The 18177-nt window shown below is 38.1% G+C and overlaps 5 protein-coding genes across 12 annotated transcripts; 1 reads left to right on the top strand and 4 right to left on the bottom strand.

The window, feature by feature from the left end:
- Window positions 1-1388: 1388 nt before the first annotated feature.
- LOC127252246 (probable protein phosphatase 2C 38) lies at window positions 1389-3483 on the bottom strand. Of its 5 annotated transcripts, none has more exons than XM_051276357.1 (5): window positions 3316-3483; window positions 2684-3035; window positions 2242-2606; window positions 1925-2161; window positions 1389-1844 (listed from the first exon to the last, which is right to left on the bottom strand). In XM_051276357.1, exons 2-5 carry the CDS (start codon window positions 2985-2987, stop codon window positions 1623-1625), a joined length of 1128 nt encoding a protein of 375 aa, XP_051132314.1. In that variant the 5' UTR covers window positions 2988-3035; window positions 3316-3483; the 3' UTR covers window positions 1389-1622. The 5 variants fall into 5 exon arrangements, with proteins under 5 accessions (XP_051132314.1, XP_051132316.1, XP_051132315.1 ...); XM_051276359.1 differs by having other exon boundaries at window positions 2684-3002; window positions 3316-3481; XM_051276358.1 differs by lacking the exon at window positions 3316-3483 and adding an exon at window positions 3138-3296.
- A 2084-nt stretch (window positions 3484-5567) lies between these two features.
- LOC127252251 (uncharacterized) lies at window positions 5568-7324 on the bottom strand. Its single transcript, XM_051276368.1, has 5 exons — window positions 7161-7324; window positions 6631-6681; window positions 6418-6538; window positions 5976-6331; window positions 5568-5840 (listed from the first exon to the last, which is right to left on the bottom strand). Exons 1-5 carry the CDS (start codon window positions 7223-7225, stop codon window positions 5639-5641), a joined length of 795 nt encoding a protein of 264 aa, XP_051132325.1. The 5' UTR covers window positions 7226-7324; the 3' UTR covers window positions 5568-5638.
- Window positions 7325-9889: 2565 nt separating this feature from the next.
- LOC127252250 (protein ALUMINUM SENSITIVE 3) lies at window positions 9890-11617 on the top strand. The gene is made up of 3 exons (XM_051276367.1): window positions 9890-10261; window positions 10834-11079; window positions 11154-11617. Exons 1-3 carry the CDS (start codon window positions 10028-10030, stop codon window positions 11466-11468), a joined length of 795 nt encoding a protein of 264 aa, XP_051132324.1. The 5' UTR covers window positions 9890-10027; the 3' UTR covers window positions 11469-11617.
- An 8-nt stretch (window positions 11618-11625) lies between these two features.
- LOC127252253 (pathogenesis-related protein PR-1-like) lies at window positions 11626-13748 on the bottom strand. Its single transcript, XM_051276370.1, has 2 exons — window positions 13648-13748; window positions 11626-12257 (listed from the first exon to the last, which is right to left on the bottom strand). Exons 1-2 carry the CDS (start codon window positions 13667-13669, stop codon window positions 11626-11628), a joined length of 654 nt encoding a protein of 217 aa, XP_051132327.1. The 5' UTR covers window positions 13670-13748.
- Window positions 13749-14081: 333 nt separating this feature from the next.
- Window positions 14082-18009, bottom strand: LOC127252249 (serine/arginine-rich splicing factor RS2Z33). Of its 4 annotated transcripts, XR_007839046.1 has the most exons (9): window positions 17870-18009; window positions 17284-17400; window positions 16317-16356; window positions 16095-16190; window positions 15810-16006; window positions 15528-15665; window positions 14998-15422; window positions 14269-14631; window positions 14082-14147 (listed from the first exon to the last, which is right to left on the bottom strand). XR_007839046.1 is itself a non-coding variant. In XM_051276363.1 (8 exons), exons 2-7 carry the CDS (start codon window positions 17391-17393, stop codon window positions 15011-15013), a joined length of 993 nt encoding a protein of 330 aa, XP_051132320.1. In that variant the 5' UTR covers window positions 17394-17400; window positions 17870-18009; the 3' UTR covers window positions 14082-14631; window positions 14998-15010. The 4 variants fall into 4 exon arrangements, 3 of the variants coding, with proteins under 3 accessions (XP_051132320.1, XP_051132322.1, XP_051132323.1); XM_051276363.1 differs by having other exon boundaries at window positions 14082-14631; XM_051276365.1 differs by having other exon boundaries at window positions 14082-14631; window positions 16317-16619; window positions 17870-17887.
- Between the last annotated feature and the right edge of the window lie 168 nt (window positions 18010-18177).

Genomic DNA, 18177 nt, shown 5'->3' with positions numbered 1-18177 from the left:
TGTTGGTTTTTTTGTCTGGATGTTTATTGTTCCTTTTTTGTGTGACAATGTTAAACCCATTTGTGTTTGACCCAAATGTGTGTAGTTTTTTTGTTTAGTAACGTCGGACAGTTGGTTAGGTTTGGGAATGATCTGTTATACATAGGATACAGATGTTCTATACTCTTCTTGGTTGCATAGTGTGTCCGTAAGATTTTTTAAGTGGCCTGGTGTCTTAGATCTATCTCTTGGCTTTCTATACAGACCAATCCCTCTGCCCTGTCTCTTGGCATAGTATGTCCGTACAATTTTTTAAGTGGGCTAGTGTCTTAGATCTATCTCTTGGCTTCCATACAGCCCAATCCCTCTGGGCCTATGTTTTGGGCTACTTGGAAACACTAATTATTTTTAGTAAATATTGATTTAAATTACACTAAATTTTATTTCAATTTAAATATACACCTCGTCCTAAAACAATGAATAGACCCAATAATACATGGAAACACACCCATGTTCATGAACCTTGCAATTCAACGCAATTAATGCAAAATATTTCTGCATATTATTGCCCTTCATCACACTATGGATGATGGGACAAGGAAATTGGAATGGCATTATCAACACGCAATATTGGAATTAATATTTTAAAATCACTTGTAAATTTTAGCTTTGTTCATCCAAATATATTTTTATCATAAGAAACTTTCAATACAAATTAAATATATATATTTATTTATTACTAGTATGATTTTTCATATTAAATATCAAAAACAAATATTTTAAATCAAACATCAAGGATAAACACACTCATTATGATACATAGTTAAAATAATGATACTAAAAAATAATAGTTTGTACACAAATATATAAAAAATCAACGAAATTACTGAATTTATTTTAAGATTAAGTTGAAAATTAATAGTATCATTATAAACTATGGGTGGCCCTAAAATAATTTTATTGTCATTAAAGTCAATACATAAATTAAAACATTAAAGACAAAAAACACTCATAGTGTGTTCACGTGATATAAAAAATACATGGTTACAGAAAATTATACTAAAACATATCATTATAATGCTTGTTTTGTTATGTTATATATGTGAACCACACAGCCGCGTTGAGTATCAGTGCAAAACAATATTTTAAATCTTGGTTTGTCAAAGATCGCTATTCATAACAAATGAGCATTTTAAATATGTTTAAATATATTAAAATTGATTCGCTAATATATATATTATTATAATTCTACCTTATAGTGGAATTTATTTTTTTTAAAAAATTCTATAATAGTTAAAAATAACCCTTTCATGTTTTGGTTGTATCAAAACCAGTAATTATGAAGGTATATTTATCTTTTCTTTGCTTTTTTGTTTTTGGTTAAATTACGACACAATTTGAAAAGGGATTTGTAGATATATGTTTTGATAAACGACGATTCAATAATTCATTGGCTTGGCCAGAATCAGACAAGACAACACATAATTTATACAAGAGCAATGAACAGCAAAGCTCCTGCTGCAGATCTGTTCCCAGACTCTTCAAAAACATCAGACATGGGATGAGATGAGATGAGACGAAATGGATTCTCTCTCAGAAACCCTAAATCAAAGATAAGATATATTATATATAATTAACCTAAATCACAAGTCACCAGAGCAGAAGACATCTTCCCCTCCTCTTACAGAAACAGCACCACCGTAAGATCCACCACAAGATCCGTCCATGAAAACCACCACCGCTGTAATGTCGTCGTGGAAATGCCTCCTCACGCCGGGTTCGATTTTCTTCATGTCCGAGAATCGCATCTCCCGTTTCCTCGCCGCCACTCGCAGCGCAGCTTCAACCAGCCTGCCCGCAATCCCCTGCTTCATCAGAAACAAAATTAATATCGAACATCCATATATAATCAATCTTGAGCGACTTATGACGATGCATGGCTTACACGGCGAGGATGGCTGCAAACGATATCGATCGCCTCCTCGTTGCTGAGATGCTCCCATAATCCATCAGACGCCAATATCACAAACTGATCCTCGCACTCCACCTCATGCACAACTATCGACGGCTCTGGACTCAGAATCGGCCTCTCGAACGGCTCCGGCACCCTGAATTTAGCCGGCAATGGCTCCCTGTTGAACTCCGGGCATTTTAGATACGCATCGCCGATCGATCTCGACACCTGAAATCATAACCACAGCTATTATTAAGTAAAAGAACAAAAAATTAGTAATTACTAAGTTAACATATACAAGTTCTTACTTGTATGAGGCCTTTCACTCGCCAAACTTTGTGCTTTAGAACAACTATCTGCGGATCGTTAGGATGCAGTGCCTGCAGCTCATCTCTTATCGATTCTTCTTTAGCATTGTGATCCACTGACAGCTGGACGGCTCTGATTTCTCCATCTTCATCCACCCTGCCCATGACTGCCCGGGAGTCGCCGGCGTTGGCGACGTATAAAGATCCCTCGCATATCACGGCGACGAGGCAGCACGTCCCGACGGAAGCCATTTGTGGCTTGTCGCACCATTGCTCCCTTGCTACGGACAGAAATTCATCTTCCGTCGCAAAGAACGCCCTTCTTATGACATCCGCCGACATCTCTTGATTCTCCGAAGCAAATCCTGCGAGAAGTTTTAATCATTAGTAGTGAAATTAAAGTGATTGATCTGATCTCTGAGGAGATGAAATTGAAACATACTCTTGAGATTATCGAACATGCGTTCGTTTACATATCGCGACGCCTCCGGGCCGCCGTGTCCGTCGTAAACGCCGACAAAAGTACCATACGGCCCCGACTGAAGGTAACTCAGTGGCCCTGACTCGAGCCGGGCCTGATCCTCCAAATACGCATTGGCCTGAACCATAGCCATCGAGAATTCGCCGGAAAAGTGATGGCCGGAGTTGTGCCATATTCTCCGGTCGCCGCCACGGCGGTTTCCGTCGCCTCTTGATCTCCAATTTCCGGCACCCCCAAGCAGTGTTTTCCAATAAGGCTTCACCATATTGTATTCACACAACTACGTACGTACAAATCAGAATTCACACACAACCTTAAACATGGTAAGAAGAAACTCCAATTAAAGCAACAGATCACTGAGATATGATATGATCCAAAATAGAGATAGATAAGTTTGAGATATATAATAGTATACCCAAATATAGCAGTAAGCGAGCAGAGTGGGCAGACAGCATAAATGTGAAAGAAATTAACAAGAAGATAAAATTGAAAAAAAGTATGGGCAGATCGGAAATGTGTCTGGTGGAAGAGGAGGACAGGGAAGCAAGATATATTTAGATGAGAGAATATGGAGGGGTGCAGTTGCAGCATACCTTGAACCTGGGTCGAGCTACTGTGGACCTTCCATGGCAGTTTGTTGCACTTTCAGCAACAGTCTTAGCTGTGAGAACCCATCAAAGAACTGATGCTGACAGAGTTTGTTCCTGGATCTATCAAATGGATAACAAAAAGAGAATTTCGTGTCTTGGGATTTTTTGAGCAGGATTAATTAAATTATATTTTTGTTTTTATTTTTATTTTTGTGTCAGAATGAGATCTCAGATTAAATGATTGTTGTGGTAGCGAAGGGACCGCCGCTCATCATATACAGTACCGATGTGTTAATTTATTCGCCATTCGCCATTCGCCATCTTCAGATTAAATTTTAGCACTGCTGAAATGAGATATATATATACACACACTTGTATTTCACTATTTTGTATCGTTTGTAAAATTATTGTAAATCGTGTTTGTAGATATTGATATAAAATTATGAACATGCTGAATGATTGTGATGTGTTTTGCTTATATTGTTTTGATATTTAAATTTTGATTCGAATTTTAAAAAATTTGAGGTAATAGTTAATATTTTATGTGATATTTTGAATATATTATATGTATTTATTGTTTCAAATAAAATTATTAAGCACTTTTAATACGGAACTTATTAATTATCAACCAATAATATTAGATGTACTACTATTATTTTCTAACTTTATTCTATCAAGTACTGATGTGGTACCGAATCTGCATGTAACCGGACATATAACCTACCATACAATGAACTTACTCCCTATCTATCTATCTATCTATCTAGATCTATATATAATGTATGTGAGTGTGACAATTAATGATCTGATTGAATATATAATATATACTGAACAAGAAAGAAAATGAAATACATTTAGCAAGGAAAAAAAAAAAAAAACATTATTTATAGTCAATTTTTTTTTTTCTTTAATTCCTTTAATTTTACTTCGAATATCACTATGTTTGCAAAGATATATTTTTGCCATTATTTATTTATAGTATTTTTTTAAAAAATATTATATTAATTAATTAATTTTTTTATATATAATATTATATCAAATATTAGCTATAATATTTGAAATTAATCTATGGATAGAGATTATCAAAACTATTCAATCATTTTACATTTAAAATTTTATACGTATAACATTTTTTATGAAATATATGTATTGAATAATTTTTAATAGAATAAAAAATAACTATGTATACGACAAATTTTGTACCTTTGTCGTGTTGCTTATATATTTTTCAAGTCATAGTCCCAATATTATTGAGATATCATTCTACATAATTACTTTGAGTACTAAGAAATAAATTATTTAAAAATTAAATGTATCATTTATATATAATATAATATTGATTGATATTTTTGAAATAAAATAGTACTTTTAGTGCAATTTTTTTAATCATTATTATTATTTTCATAAGTTATTAAATATGTACTATACCAATCAAATTAGAATATATAAACAAAAAGTTTCGACTGTACTTCACATTTAAGTTTATTTATTAACTTTTATGAGATCATCTGTTAGCAGGGGGGGCATAATATCCATAACATTACATTATATAAATAGAATAACTATGTTAGAATATTTGTAATATTCGTAATTAAAATTGATATCATCTATAAAATTCTAATTTACTTTTAGTCCATATACAAAACTCAAATGAAAAAATTTATTTTTGGACAGAAGGAATATTTCATTTTTTTAGTTTATAAGTACCCATGGAAAAATAAAAGGAAAATGTAAATATTATAATTTATAATAATAAACGTTTTAGATCTAATAATATGGTATACAATAGTTGATAATAAGCGAATTGTAGTCAATAATGTTCTATATTATGTTGAACGGCAATACATTAAAATAATGACATATAAGACCGTAATTAAAAGTCTATAATTTTGATAAAATTTTATGGTAAGAACGAGAATTAAATAATTATGTATTAAGTACAAGTGTTGGGACGGATTTGGTTTGTATTCCTATTTATATTTTAAATTTACATAGTAATTGTATATAAAATGTTGTAAAGAAAAATATTATATTATTTAAGAAAATAATATGCATTGCAAAATAAAAAGATTGAAAAATAAATAAAAAAAATAAAAAATCAAAGAAAACACATGGGGTTTGTTTATATTTTACAAAAAAATAATGTCATTTCTTTACAAGATTTACTCCTCACAACTAGATGATCAATGAATCCATCAACTCTCACTGCTATAGCAGTGCAATGGGCAGATGATCTTGTTGTTAGCTCACATTGATTAAAACTGTAATTTGGAAGCCATTTATTAAGATCAAGCAACACACCCAAAAATAGTGAACAAATTCCAATCTAACCAACTTTGACCATGTTTCCTCGCCGTCTCTCCATTGTGGTGAGGAGCTGTTCTTTAGCGTGCCTCAGCGTGTCGAGCACTTCCTTCACTGTTCCATCGAGAATTTTCGGATCAATGGCAGGCTTCTCTGGCGGCGCCAAATCAACTGTGACTAAAGCCATTGAGTTATCTACATGGTTTCCGGGATCTTGATCAAAGCTGCAATGAGAAAAAACCTCATCAGAACACAAACAATTATGAGTGCGATCATTAGTCGAGTCATCTAACCGATTACGATATGTTTGGTTGTAAGTTGTAACTAAGTTTGATCAAAGCAGTGGAAGAAAACTTCACCTCAGATCATCATGAATTCCAGTACTCTTGAGCTGCTCTGAAGCTAGAGAGTCTGTTGAGGCATTTCGTCGAACACTTTGCTCCATAATCTCTGCCTCTTTGAAATTGTCTGCAAACACAGAAACTGAACTATTGTTTTGAGGAAGATCTGCGGTGCAGGTTTTTTCACCATTCATTTCTGGTTCTTTTGTGCTTGAAGAAGCAGTGGATGATGAGGATACAGAGGAAATGTCTGTACTATCCATCAAGTAGGAAATGCTCATGGATGCAAGCTTCTTGATCAGGAGTTTCAGCTTCTTTTCAGCCCTGTTTCTTGATTTCGATTCTTCCTTCAACAGATTTTCCAGCTCCATCAACTATGGATGAAAAATTGATTTATGAATAAAAAAGATTGAAATTTTGAAAAAGCAGAGATGAATTCCATTAACAGAGCAGAGCAGACCTTATTCCCCAATTGCTCAGCCTCATCTCTTGCCTTTCTTGAAGCTGTTCTCTCAGCTAGCAATCTCCCTCTTAAACAATTCACAGTCCTCTCAGTATCTTCTCCTTCCATCTGATTCTCACTGACAAAACAACATCAAACCATTTCATATATGACATTTAATAAAAAGAGAAAAAGAAGATGATGAAATTGCAGTTCCCAAATACACCTTACCTCCATTTAGCATCTGCATTGACTCTTTCTGCCATAGCTTCTGGATCAGTTCTGTGAAGTTTACCCAATCCAGTCAAATCTCCATAGCAGGTAAAGTAAACAGATAGATGGAAAGTTTGTGATCTTCTACAACATTCCCTACTCTAGATATTAGGAGTGAGTAATAACTGCTTTTCTTTTTTGGGTTCAAATTTCAAATCAGGATTTGGACTTTAGCCCCCACCAGAATGGCTTTTAGCTCTGTGCACTCTCTGGCACTGTCTCCAATTCTGCTTTATTTGGAAGTGTCCTTCACTCATTCACTATGGCAATAATTTTACCAAAAAGGAAGGAAGAACACTGAGAGCATTGCTATTCAGGTCTATGATTGCCTTAATAGAATACAAAGAGATAAGAAACAAGTGTCTTGCTGCAGGAATTTATTATTGAGTGGAATGAAGAAGGGGCAGCTCAAAATGTCTACATCTGTATTCAAAGTGAAGAGAGAAAAACTGTGCATTGGCAAGTGCAGCCACATGGCTACTGCCTACCTCATATTTAAGCTTTGTTTGCCTTCAAAAATGGGAAACAGAGTAGCTCCCATAAACAGGACCATAGCTAACCTTCCATCTTTCTCTGTCAAAAATTTGTTGGAGAAAAAGTTGGGGGGCCAACTTCAAATTTTATTATGTCCCCAGATTTCAGTTGGGATTTTGGGATCATCTTCTTTGTTGGTTCATGGGTAATCAATTGGGTTTTCAAGATTGCATTTTTATTTGTGTATTAGTTGCAACCATGTGTGCCCAAATAGAATAAATTTGGTGATTGATAAATTTGATAGCAATTGGTGATGCTAAATATTAATGTTTAATTTTAAAATAATAAATATAAATTTATTATTAAAATAATTGTAATCAATTTTAAGAAACTCTACTCAAATTATTTTTTGTCACCGGTGAACCCCTAAATGGACGTGAAAGTTACTAGTACAGGAGCTACGGAATATATACTTGGCCTTGGTTCCTGAATTTTTCCCTATTTTCGCTCATGGCTGCCTTAAATCCCTAAACCCTAAATCCCCTCTGGCATTAGCGCTTTCAAATTCGCGTTGACTTGTCGACCGAGCATTTCAGGTCAAAATCCCAACCGCACGCCCATACCATGAGTTAATTTGCCGCTTAATTGGATTCCAATTTTTCGCAGCGACCGATTTCATAGATTTCTTGGCCGTCGATTTCCATTTCTCTCTCAGAATCGAAAGGTTTTCCGTTCCCTGGTACCTGGAAACGATTTGCAATTCCGGCTATCTGGAAAGAAATTGCAATTTTCAGTTCATATTTTTGTGTTTGTTTAATGATGTCGGAATCGCTGTATTTGTGATCTGCTTTCGGTGCTTTTTATGTATCTGTAGTTGTATTTGTACAAGACTTGATTCCCAAACTCATAAGGGTTTATTCGATTTTCCATCGTTACTTTTTCAAAAGATTTCATCTCCAAGACTACTTCGTAGGTCGAAGTTTGGACAATAGATATAGAGGAAGGCATCATTCAATGATGGAAAATAGACGAAATGAGGATTTCTTGGAGTCATCGCGGGAAGTCTTTGAGATCCCTGGCGAACCAGCCATTGTTATAAAGGGACTGCCGCCTGCTTCATCAAGTGAGGCCAATCTTGTTCCTTCGCCTGTCAGTGATTGGCAATCTGGAAAATCTGCTGGCCTTGGCGAGTGGTTGGAAGGAAGAGAAGTGCGCAAATTGTTTGGGGATCAGTTCTTTAATGGTAAAGTAGACAAGTTTGATGAGGAAGTCGGTTGGTATAGGGTAGTGTATGAAGATGGAGACTTTGAAGATCTTGAGTGGCAGGAGCTGAAGGACGTGCTTGTACCTTTGGATGTAAATGTCCCGTTGAAAACACTGGCAATGAAGATTATAAAGCAGAAACATGTTCAGAATTCTGGAAAAATCAAGGCCAGAGTTAAAAGTTGAAACATGTTCGTAATTCTGCAATCTGTAGGAGATTTCTTCCAGCAGCATGAATTTGGTAGTCATTTTCAAACAGTGTATCTGCAAACTGGTTAGTTGTTAATCTCTATTTTACCTACGTCATGTATGTACTATGTAGTGTTCTTCTATTTGTCGTTTGTTAATGTTTGGAAGTGAAGTCATTGTTGCAGAAAAGATCCTTTGAGATGCAAATGATATTTGATTTGAAGTGTCATATTTGAATGTTTAGGCTGTTTGTTTGGATGGGAATCTTACAATCATGATATGTGATTCTCAGAAGATGGTGCGGAAATCTTACTGGTCAGATAAATATAGTATGAGTGATAGATTATTCCCTTGTAAACATTGTTGTTGCTTCTCAAAAAGTGAAAAAACAAAGATCATGCACTAGTCAGAATTTAAGAAAAAAATAATAAATAAACCTGACCATCTTGTTGTTAACCACACAAGATTTGATGAAGGTAATTCAATCTACAATAAGTTTAACTAGTGATGTGTAAGAATTTATTTCTTTAGAGAAGAACCTGCAAGGCACCTGATTCCTGGCAAAGGATATCTTCTCACCGCCATGGATCGCGCTCAAGTCAATATAAGTGGTCCCACTTACAAAAAGATATACAAAGTAAAAGATAAAGATAATGATCTAGTCAGTATTTAGGAAAAAGTTAGAACAGATAGACCACCTGGTTGTTCACAGGCTTTCACTCAGGATTCAACATCGAATGAGGGGTAAATCAATCTACAGCTTGTTAAACTAGTGAATACGAGTTTCTTTTATTTTTTATTTTTTTATATATATTTTTATTTTTTTCCATAGAGAAGAACCACTACAAGCAACCATGGATGGTGCTTAATGTGGAGTGGTACCACTTCCAAGAAAATATCAGTAAAGTTTTTACAGTCTGCTAAACCTTCCTGGCAATTATATATCTGTGCCATAAGCTACTATAGCTTTATCTTATCCTAATCCTGCGTTTGGTGCTTTAGTTTCTTCCGATTCTTGACCTTAGCTTGAGAAATAGCTTAGACTCAATTTATTATGTTCCAAATGGAGCCACACAAACTCTTAGGCTTGTCAATAATATAATCAAGCACTTATTATGCAGAGAGAATACAACTAGATGAATATTTTATTCGACTGTGAAAGGAATATTTAGCTTTTAGTGGGTTTCCTGAAAGTCAAGCGCACTTGTCATCTTATTAAGTGTCTTATATTCTTTTAATATGTGGCAGCACATCTAAACTAGCTTTTAAAGAACTTTTCATTCCTATCTGGAGAAGGTCTCTTCTGCATCTAAAACTGAAGCCAACACAGGGTTACTGGTTACATGCCCCAAATTCTGTGATGCTATTTCCTGCAGTTTAGTTGGTTTAAATAGGAGCTTTTGCACTCTCTACCTTCTGGGACTTAGCCATGGATTGGGGTTGGCTTGTGGAATTCTTAAAGGGTATGATCAAGCCTGCAGCTGCACTGGCTGTGGTGGCGATGGCCATAGCCATGTCCTACTTGCAAAAGCTTGGGCTGGAGGGTGAAATGGCTTACTCCATTTTCAGATCTTTTATTCAGCTCTCTGTCATTGGCTTTGTTCTCCAGTTCATTTTCAACCAAAACAATGCTCTGTGGATACTTCTTGCCTATCTTTTCATGGTATGATTTATGATTTATTGTTTCTTTTAGAGACCTTGTAAATCGAAAGGACACCTTTGGCATATATACCTTGGAAATTTATGATGCTTATCTTTCTGTAATTGCCTGAAACTTGATGCTCTGACTTGAAGCTTATCCACTTCTATAGAGGCATGTTTGGTACTGCATAATAACCTCACATAGTATGCGTATGATTTACTTTTAGATTTTTACACCCATTATCAAATATTTAATTTTGCATATAATATTATCTCGTTCATAATCATGTACTACATCATCTTCTTCATAAACAGTTGACATAAGCTGTAGAGGTATCTCGGTATCCTACATGAAATGGACTATATATATATATATATTATGAGTTGTTCATGTCTGACTTTTGTAATGGGATTATTGTGTTATAATTTGGCATTCGATGTTGCTGAGGATGTCCCTAGTTGACAATTACTCAGATCGTCGAATTATTTAAGAAGGTTGACTATAAGGAATCAACTGTATTCTATGAATTTCGTGTGTGTTTCTATGCTTCTGACATGGTCAAATCCAACTTGATCTTTGTATTTAATTTCCAGATTTGTGTTGCGGGATACACGGCAGGGCAGCGTGCAAAACATGTGCCAAGAGGGAAGTTTGTGGCCGGAATATCCATTCTGGCAGGAACTGCAATGACCTTGTTCTTACTCATCATTCTCCAGGTTTTCCCCTTCACGCCACGATACATCATCCCAATTGCCGGGATGATGGTTGGCAATTCCATGACGGTCACTGGTGTCGCAATGAAGAAGCTCAGGGAAGACATAAAAATGCAAATGAACCTAGTAAGTGGACATAAGAATCTTGCCACTATAAACTCATCATTATAATGATCATATGCTGCATTTCATATTTCCAGGTGGAGACTGCTCTTGCTCTTGGGGCAACTCCCCGACAAGCTTCGCTGCAGCAGGTCAAAAGGGCCCTGGTGATTGCACTATCTCCTGTTCTGGACAGCGCCAAGACTGTTGGGCTCATATCCCTGCCGGGGGCCATGACAGGGATGATAATGGGCGGCGTGTCCCCTCTCGAAGCCATCCAGCTGCAGATCGTGGTCATGAACATGATGGTCGGGGCCTCCACTGTTAGCAGCATCACATCGATGTACCTTTCTTGGCCTTCCTTCTTCACCAAAGCGTATCAGTTGGAAATGACGGTCTTCTCCCTTGACTAATACTTCTACAATGAATATTTGATGATTAAGAAGAATTGGGATAGAAGAAATTGTTGATCAGAGAAACATTGGGTTCAAAGCTGGACCTCTGCCAGTTGTATTTTTACATATGAACTTCTAACTGCATTCAATACATGATTAACATCAAAGGAGTAAGTCAAGCTGGAAATGCAGGTTTCCTAGCAATTGGAGCGCCGGTGAAGGGATTGATATTAATGTCCAATCCAGGTGGATCGTATTGGCAGACGACTATAATGCCCTTCTGCGCGTCACAGTACACGGCGCTGCTGCAGCCTATCTGTCGGGTGGTCGACCACACGATCGCCAGGTAATGACGGCATTCACAGCTCTCCATTGGGGGGTTACATCGACACGCATCATTTGTGCTGTCGTAAAACCTTGATTCGTTGAACCACCGTTGCACGATTTCTGTCGGGGTGAAATCCTTGTACTCCATGTAGAAGATGTTCTCGCCATGCCGGTTCGGCGAGTGCAGGCGATAATTGCAGTCCTCACGTCGCAGCTGCGCCCATGCCTGCGCCGATGCAGTCAGCTCGGCGCTCCAGATGAGCGGCGGCGTGTTGACGGTTCGTCTCAGGTCGTTGTGCGCCTTCACGAATTCGCGTTGCTCGTAGTCGAATTTCGGCACGAACGGCGGTGGCAGGAGGGGAGGCAAAGGCAGAGGCTCTCGCTTCCGCAGGCTCTCTCTCGGAATGGGGTGGATCACAGTCGCCGCCGCCGTACCAACCAAGGCCGCCGCCGCGATCAAGAAACGGAATATTCTAGATTCTGGCATTGAACATGATCGAGTTTTGTCTCTTTTGATATATTTTGATGTTCACAATACCAAATCGTCGATACGTATATCAGGTAACTCATTGGTTATGTAGGATGAAGGTGATATTCTATGTGGTTTGTTAATCAAGGTGCAGCAGGTTTATAGCAGGGCCGCACATGAATAATTATTATTATTTTTTAAAAAAAGTATTAGTAGAGTTGTCTAAATCAGATAGGGGGGAAATGATGACCGAAAGGTACACCTTAGGCTTCTGAGGGTACAACTTTACCTTAACTATATAAATGATGAACAGCGAGAGTTTGTGTGTTTTTTGCATTCCTGTATTGCGGAGCGGGAACGGAATAGTTTTCGAACATTGTGGCCTCATCAAATCAACGGTTTGGCTGCGAATCTGTTGTCTCTGAGGATAGTACGTTCGTCGGAGGCGACTGGGACCGCGGAGCTACTTTTCCGGTAAGTTTTGCTCGCTCTCCTTTTCGCGATTCGGTTGTACGTGTAAGTTAATCGACTTATGATGAATTTATCTGTTCAAATACATTTTAAGGGATCGATATGATACGAACATCATAGTCAGTTATAACTACTCTTCGTAGTACGTAAAGAAATTTTAGCTAGTCATAGAATAGTGTGTATACTGATAGCGGTGTAGCTGAAGATGGTGACATGGAGACTTCGTGTTTCTAATCTTAGATCTCAAGCATTACACTTGATAGAACTTAGTGTAATCACGGATATTTCTATCACTTACTTGAATGTGATGGTATCATCTCTGCTGCTTTACCGATAAAGTATTCGCTGCTAATTGTCTTTTTGATTCGATAGAAAATTCTCAAAGCTCCCTCAGATAGTTTCCACATAGCTAAGATTTGTTGTCAGTGCATCTGTCCGAAGATCTGATGGAATTTATTTTTGACACTACAATCCATTATCCCTAGTCACTACTGGACTACAATATTTTCTTATTTGGCACTTCCGCAAATCAAGGCTGATATATTTTACCTTACCGTATCATGCTGACATGTCAATTACCTTACCATACAAACCATCTTTGTATGGTTTCCATGCATTGTGGATGGCCTACATAAGTATACATACATGCATACATATAAATATGTAGTTTAAATTTTCAATATGCTTATGATCTTCATATATTCAGGCATTCTATGTTTTCCGATCTTCGTTTCATTTATTAAGAACCACCAATTGTGGTTCATATTCTTAGTATACCCGACTTACAGTTAGTACTTAAGATGAGTAGGATTGTAGATTATCAAGTAAAGCATACCAGTATCAATGACTAAGCATTGTAACAAGGGATAAAGAAGCCAGAAATTAGAAATCAACAAATAAAGCCAACAGAAGCTTTGAACAGTCGCATACCCCCGTGAAAATTTGCCATCATTATTGCAGGTTAGTGACCAAAAATTCTTTCGCATAATATTGTCTCCTCCATCTCCCAGTCATCCCAGGTTCTGCTATTGTGTGGGTTCTCCAGATTACGAAAGATGCCATCCCAGCTGTAATTGCCAAGACATAGATCACCATAGGCATGCCCCAGATTATCATGGTAATTTTGCTGTCTATATTTGCTACCACTGTAATAATTCCAATAATTGTCTCCTTCGTGTTGGAGGTGGTCACCTTCTGTCTCCGTTCTGCTTTCATATGCCTGATAGATCTCGTTGTTTCCGAAGTAGCACCCCATGTAGGGAGAGTAACCTCCAAACCAAGTCCCACTGCCACTTTGAGGTGTTTCCTCTTCTCCATAGCCTTGATTTGCCTCCCTGTCTGTATGCCAAGGCCAATCGTCATAATTTTTGTAGGAATCATTGTAGGTTCTATCATCGGAGGATGATAGTGGATCTCCATATAGACCAGTACTGTCACCATAGCTGGTGTCAAGCCATGAATCATAAAAGGATTTGTAGTCGAACAAATCAGGTACCATCATGTGACAACAAGGTTCTGATCTTGCATCACCAGGCTCCCAGGCATTCTAACCTTTGAAGTGATATTGTTGGAAATATGTAGCCATTCCTTCTTAGGAACTTCACCTTGCACCTTGAATACAAGTTGTTATAAAGAAGAAACTGGCTCCCCAAGTTTATCCCCCCACCAGTGTGTAAAAGATGAAGATGCCCCACGTGAGAGAACCTCTATACACTTGTGAAAGTTGTCTGAAGAGGCTACTGTGGAATATTTATCAGGTATTAATTCAGGAATAGAATAGAAAGCATCAAGTGATGTGAACCACTTAAGTGAGTAGTTTGCAGCAGCGCACTGAATATGCCATTCTTGGCTGTGAATCCGATTCCATTACACTTCTCCGCTGATATTGGATTCTGTTCCTGAACTTCATTGCAGCTGTTTGCATTACGATTAAAGCAAGGTGTATTATTAAACAAAGTTGGGAAAGAGTTAACAAGAGAAGACAACCAAGTAAACGTGCAGGCATCTTGATAGGGGCTTCACAAATAACAACCGGTCAAAGAAAACTCAACAGATCAAAGTAAGTTGGCGGAGCACTCAGTAAATTAATAATATTGTCCTCGCGATAACGCATACGAACATAGTTAAAAGATCTCCGGGTAAAGTACACACATGTCAAGTAATTTGTGATGGAAATAGAGTATGTATGGCACTTCCATCCTCACACTTAACAGTCTCGAATACCACCAAATAAAGTATCGCAGTAGATGTACTCTATCCAATCACTCAGTACTATCTTACCTGCATCACATATTCAAGGCGACTCGCTGCCCCGAGGGGAGTGAGCTGCTGTATCATCTTCTTCAACGGGGCTCCTGTCATCCCTTGGGCTAGGGCTAGTGCTGCGATCACGCCCATTTGCAGCAGCAGCTTCATATGGGCTCTCGTCATACCTCTTAGCCGCAGGGCTGACAGGCCCCAAGCTAGTTTCCTTGGGGCTGTCGCTGTAACCATCTTGTTCTGCCTCTATTCTGCTGTCTTTGCCCGCAGGGGGAGGAGATGGGCTTCTCTCTATGGGACCATCTCTATCAGGAGTTGGGCTGCGCTTCCCTTTGATAGAGGGAGAACTGCCCCGCTTTGACTCTGGGACTTCACCTCCCGGACTTCTTGATCTCCTCTCTTTGTACTCAGCATCATGCCCTCTTCTAGCAGGCGACCTTGAACGGCTAGACACACAAACAAGTTTGTATTAGGCTCAACAAGCTAAGCCACATACCTTATTATTAGCATTTGCGTACCATACAATGAAACGTGTACCCTAAAATTTATACCTGTAGCTAGGGCTCCTACTGAAACTTCTACTCCGACGGCTACGGCGGGGCGAGCGTGAACGTGACCTGACAGGAGACCGTGACCTAACAGGAGAGCGCGACCTAACAGGCGAACGTGAATAACTGCGACCACGTCCACTGCAACAACACATCATCACAAACATTTAGATGTACATAGATATAAACTTGTTCACGTAACAAACAATTAATCCATTAACAAGAAAGCAGCACATCCATCAATACCGTACCAAACAAATTCCCCTCAAATCAGTTGAAATGTACCTCAGTTTCTTGGGACTGTTGGGGCAGTTCCTTTCAATGTGACCTCTTTCCCCGCAGCGGTAACACTTATTTTTCCAGTCTCCTGCTTTACAATCTCTAGCCCAATGGCCATCTATACCACAGTTGAAGCAGCGCCCGGACCCTGGAGCAGGGCCTCTGCCCACATATTCCCGAACCCCTCCAGGTCCACGCGGAACCTGCATCCATTGGTGTAATTATTTTTAGAATAGAAGTGCTATTGATCGACTAATCAGAAAATTAGGAAATCAAACATCCAGAACTTACCCCCTTGGCAAATTCCACAGTGATACGACGCCCATCAACATCTCTTCCATCCAAGTTATATCTTGCGTCATCAGCATCACGTGGATCGCTGAATTCCTATGTAATTGCAACAAAACAAGATATCCAACAAAAAAACAACATAGGGCAATTGATACAACCAATCACCTTAATCTTAAGTAGTCTTAAACCTATGAAAGCATGTAAAGAAGTGATGGAACATACAACAAAGGCGTAGTCTCTCTTCATATCCACATCGCGTACTCTGCGGAAATGGGTTCCAGAAACAGTAAGGCCATCATAACTACTTACGTACTGCAGTGAATGCAACTTGGGTCCTCAACACGAAGTAAACACCAGTTTGTTTGTTGCAAATTCCATAAAAACATGCAAAGACAACACAAAATCGCCAAAGGCTTCTAACAACCGGCAAGAAATTCCACCAAGTCCACTCTTCACCAATGACCACCAGGTCAGGCAAAGTCCACCCTCACCATTGACCACCAGATTAGGCAAAGGCTCAGAAACCTTCAACAGAATTGTTGTGTCAAACTCAAGGAACCTACTACAATATTGTTCCTTCAGAAATATAAAGATCAAAAAAGATGGGTAAGCAAGAACCATGCCTTAAAAAGCAACTATGTTCTTACTCAGGAGAAGAGAAGAGAGACTAGTTTCTTACAAGTCACAAATCTCAGATGTAGAGCCCAGATAACAGGTAACAGTTGCTGGAATGCTCAAATATCAAATAAGGTTTCAATCACCATCATGTACTTTATTAACCATAGTTAGACTAAGATCACGGAAATGGAAACTAGAACCAGAACATATTCCAAATGTCAAATCCCTAGCCTATAACCCATAGTCCATGTGCAATAATATAATAAGCCCCAAACAATAATATATTAATATTAAAAGAGAAAAAAAAATCATTTTGATTTGCCTGGTCTTGAAATTTTTTTATAGTTTATACGGGGTAGAAATTGCAATTTTGATTGGCTAACACACTGAAGGACTTGAAATCAACATATTTTTGAACCAAAGGAAACACTGACCCGGGGGTTTTAAAGGAAGCACCACAAACAGATCCACCCCCCCCCCCCCCCAAAAAAAAAAAAAAGAAAACACACGCACACAACAAATCATAAGTGACTGTAGTAGCAGAAATGTCATGATGATTATGATTATTTACCTGCCATATCTACTGAAAATATGCTCCAAATCCCGAGAACGAGTCTTTGAGGACAGGTGACCAACATAGAGGCGAGTAGTACTGCCGTATCGATCTTCGTAGCGAGGCATATTTTTCCTGAGAAATATGACAACCAACAACCAAGAGTATAAGGCGAAACAAGTGTAGCGTAATAACAAAAAAAAAAAGAGTACTGAACCAGACTTCCTTCAAAGAGAAATATTAAGCGCATAGACAGAAAGGATTATTGACTCCAAAATCAACTGAACGTAATCCACAGAAAAGGAACGAAATGAAATTCAACTCTTCCGTGGATTCATTTCTTAAGGAAAACCTAATTGAATGCAAATCTGGTCAACCAAAGTATAGATCAGATTGAATCCATCCAGCTAACAAAGTTTCCACATACATCCAGAGATATATCAAGCATCAAAATCACCAGCTCAACCGTCACAAGTAGAGCACGCAGTAATAATTGAGAAAATAAAGAAAAATCAAAATCCATAAAAAATCAGTATGTAAAATCAATCCGTTAACCAAGGACACAGAAGAATCGGTTGACACATACACACAAGCAGAGAGATACCTTAACAATTCGAGCGAACCTTGACGACGAAGTCCGAATCTCAACCCTAAATTTCAAGGGGTACGATGTAGAAGAGGCGGGCCGTGAGATCTCGATGGGTTTTATATGCACCAACCGACTTAGTCTGACGGCTAGGATTGATTGGCTGCATCCCACGGTTGACATGAAGTGGGCCATTAGGTTTAGGATATTTGCAATAGCCCATTTGTTAAATTAAAAGTTACAAGGCAACTTAGGCCCAAACTATTTAATAGGTTGTGGGCTTTGGTTACTGCTAAACAGTCAGACTATTTACAGAGTTTCTCACT

The sequence above is a fragment of the Andrographis paniculata genome, unplaced genomic scaffold (genome assembly GCF_009805555.1).
Source record: "Andrographis paniculata isolate CXL003 unplaced genomic scaffold, ASM980555v1 Contig45END, whole genome shotgun sequence".
Classification (NCBI taxonomy): Eukaryota; Viridiplantae; Streptophyta; class Magnoliopsida; order Lamiales; family Acanthaceae; genus Andrographis; species Andrographis paniculata.
This window is presented reverse-complemented; position numbering and strand designations above follow the sequence as displayed.

Coding starts and splice junctions, on each gene's coding strand:
- LOC127252249 (XM_051276363.1), bottom strand. CDS start 17,393: ATGCCTCGCTACGAAGATCGATACGGCAGTACTACTCGCCTCTATGTT. Junction 16,007..16,094: donor CTGTGGAATTTGCCAAGGGG/GTAAGTTCTGGA, acceptor CAATGGATGCAG/GTTCCGCGTGGACCTGGAGG. Junction 15,423..15,527: donor AGTAGGAGCCCTAGCTACAG/GTATAAATTTTA, acceptor TTGTGTGTCTAG/CCGTTCAAGGTCGCCTGCTA.
- LOC127252246 (XM_051276357.1), bottom strand. CDS start 2,987: ATGGTGAAGCCTTATTGGAAAACACTGCTTGGGGGTGCCGGAAATTGG. Junction 2,607..2,683: donor CATGTTCGATAATCTCAAGA/GTATGTTTCAAT, acceptor AACTTCTCGCAG/GATTTGCTTCGGAGAATCAA. Junction 1,845..1,924: donor TTTGCAGCCATCCTCGCCGT/GTAAGCCATGCA, acceptor CTGATGAAGCAG/GGGATTGCGGGCAGGCTGGT.
- LOC127252253 (XM_051276370.1), bottom strand. CDS start 13,669: ATGATGGCAAATTTTCACGGGG. Junction 12,258..13,647: donor GATGGCAAATTTTCACGGGG/GTATGCGACTGT, acceptor GTTCAATGCCAG/AATCTAGAATATTCCGTTTC.
- LOC127252250 (XM_051276367.1), top strand. CDS start 10,028: ATGGATTGGGGTTGGCTTGTGGAATTCTTAAAGGGTATGATCAAGCCT. Junction 10,262..10,833: donor TTCTTGCCTATCTTTTCATG/GTATGATTTATG, acceptor TTTAATTTCCAG/ATTTGTGTTGCGGGATACAC. Junction 11,080..11,153: donor TAAAAATGCAAATGAACCTA/GTAAGTGGACAT, acceptor TCATATTTCCAG/GTGGAGACTGCTCTTGCTCT.
- LOC127252251 (XM_051276368.1), bottom strand. CDS start 7,225: ATGGTCCTGTTTATGGGAGCTACTCTGTTTCCCATTTTTGAAGGCAAA. Junction 6,682..7,160: donor AAACAAAGCTTAAATATGAG/GTAGGCAGTAGC, acceptor TAAACTTCACAG/AACTGATCCAGAAGCTATGG. Junction 6,539..6,630: donor AATGCAGATGCTAAATGGAG/GTAAGGTGTATT, acceptor TTGTTTTGTCAG/TGAGAATCAGATGGAAGGAG.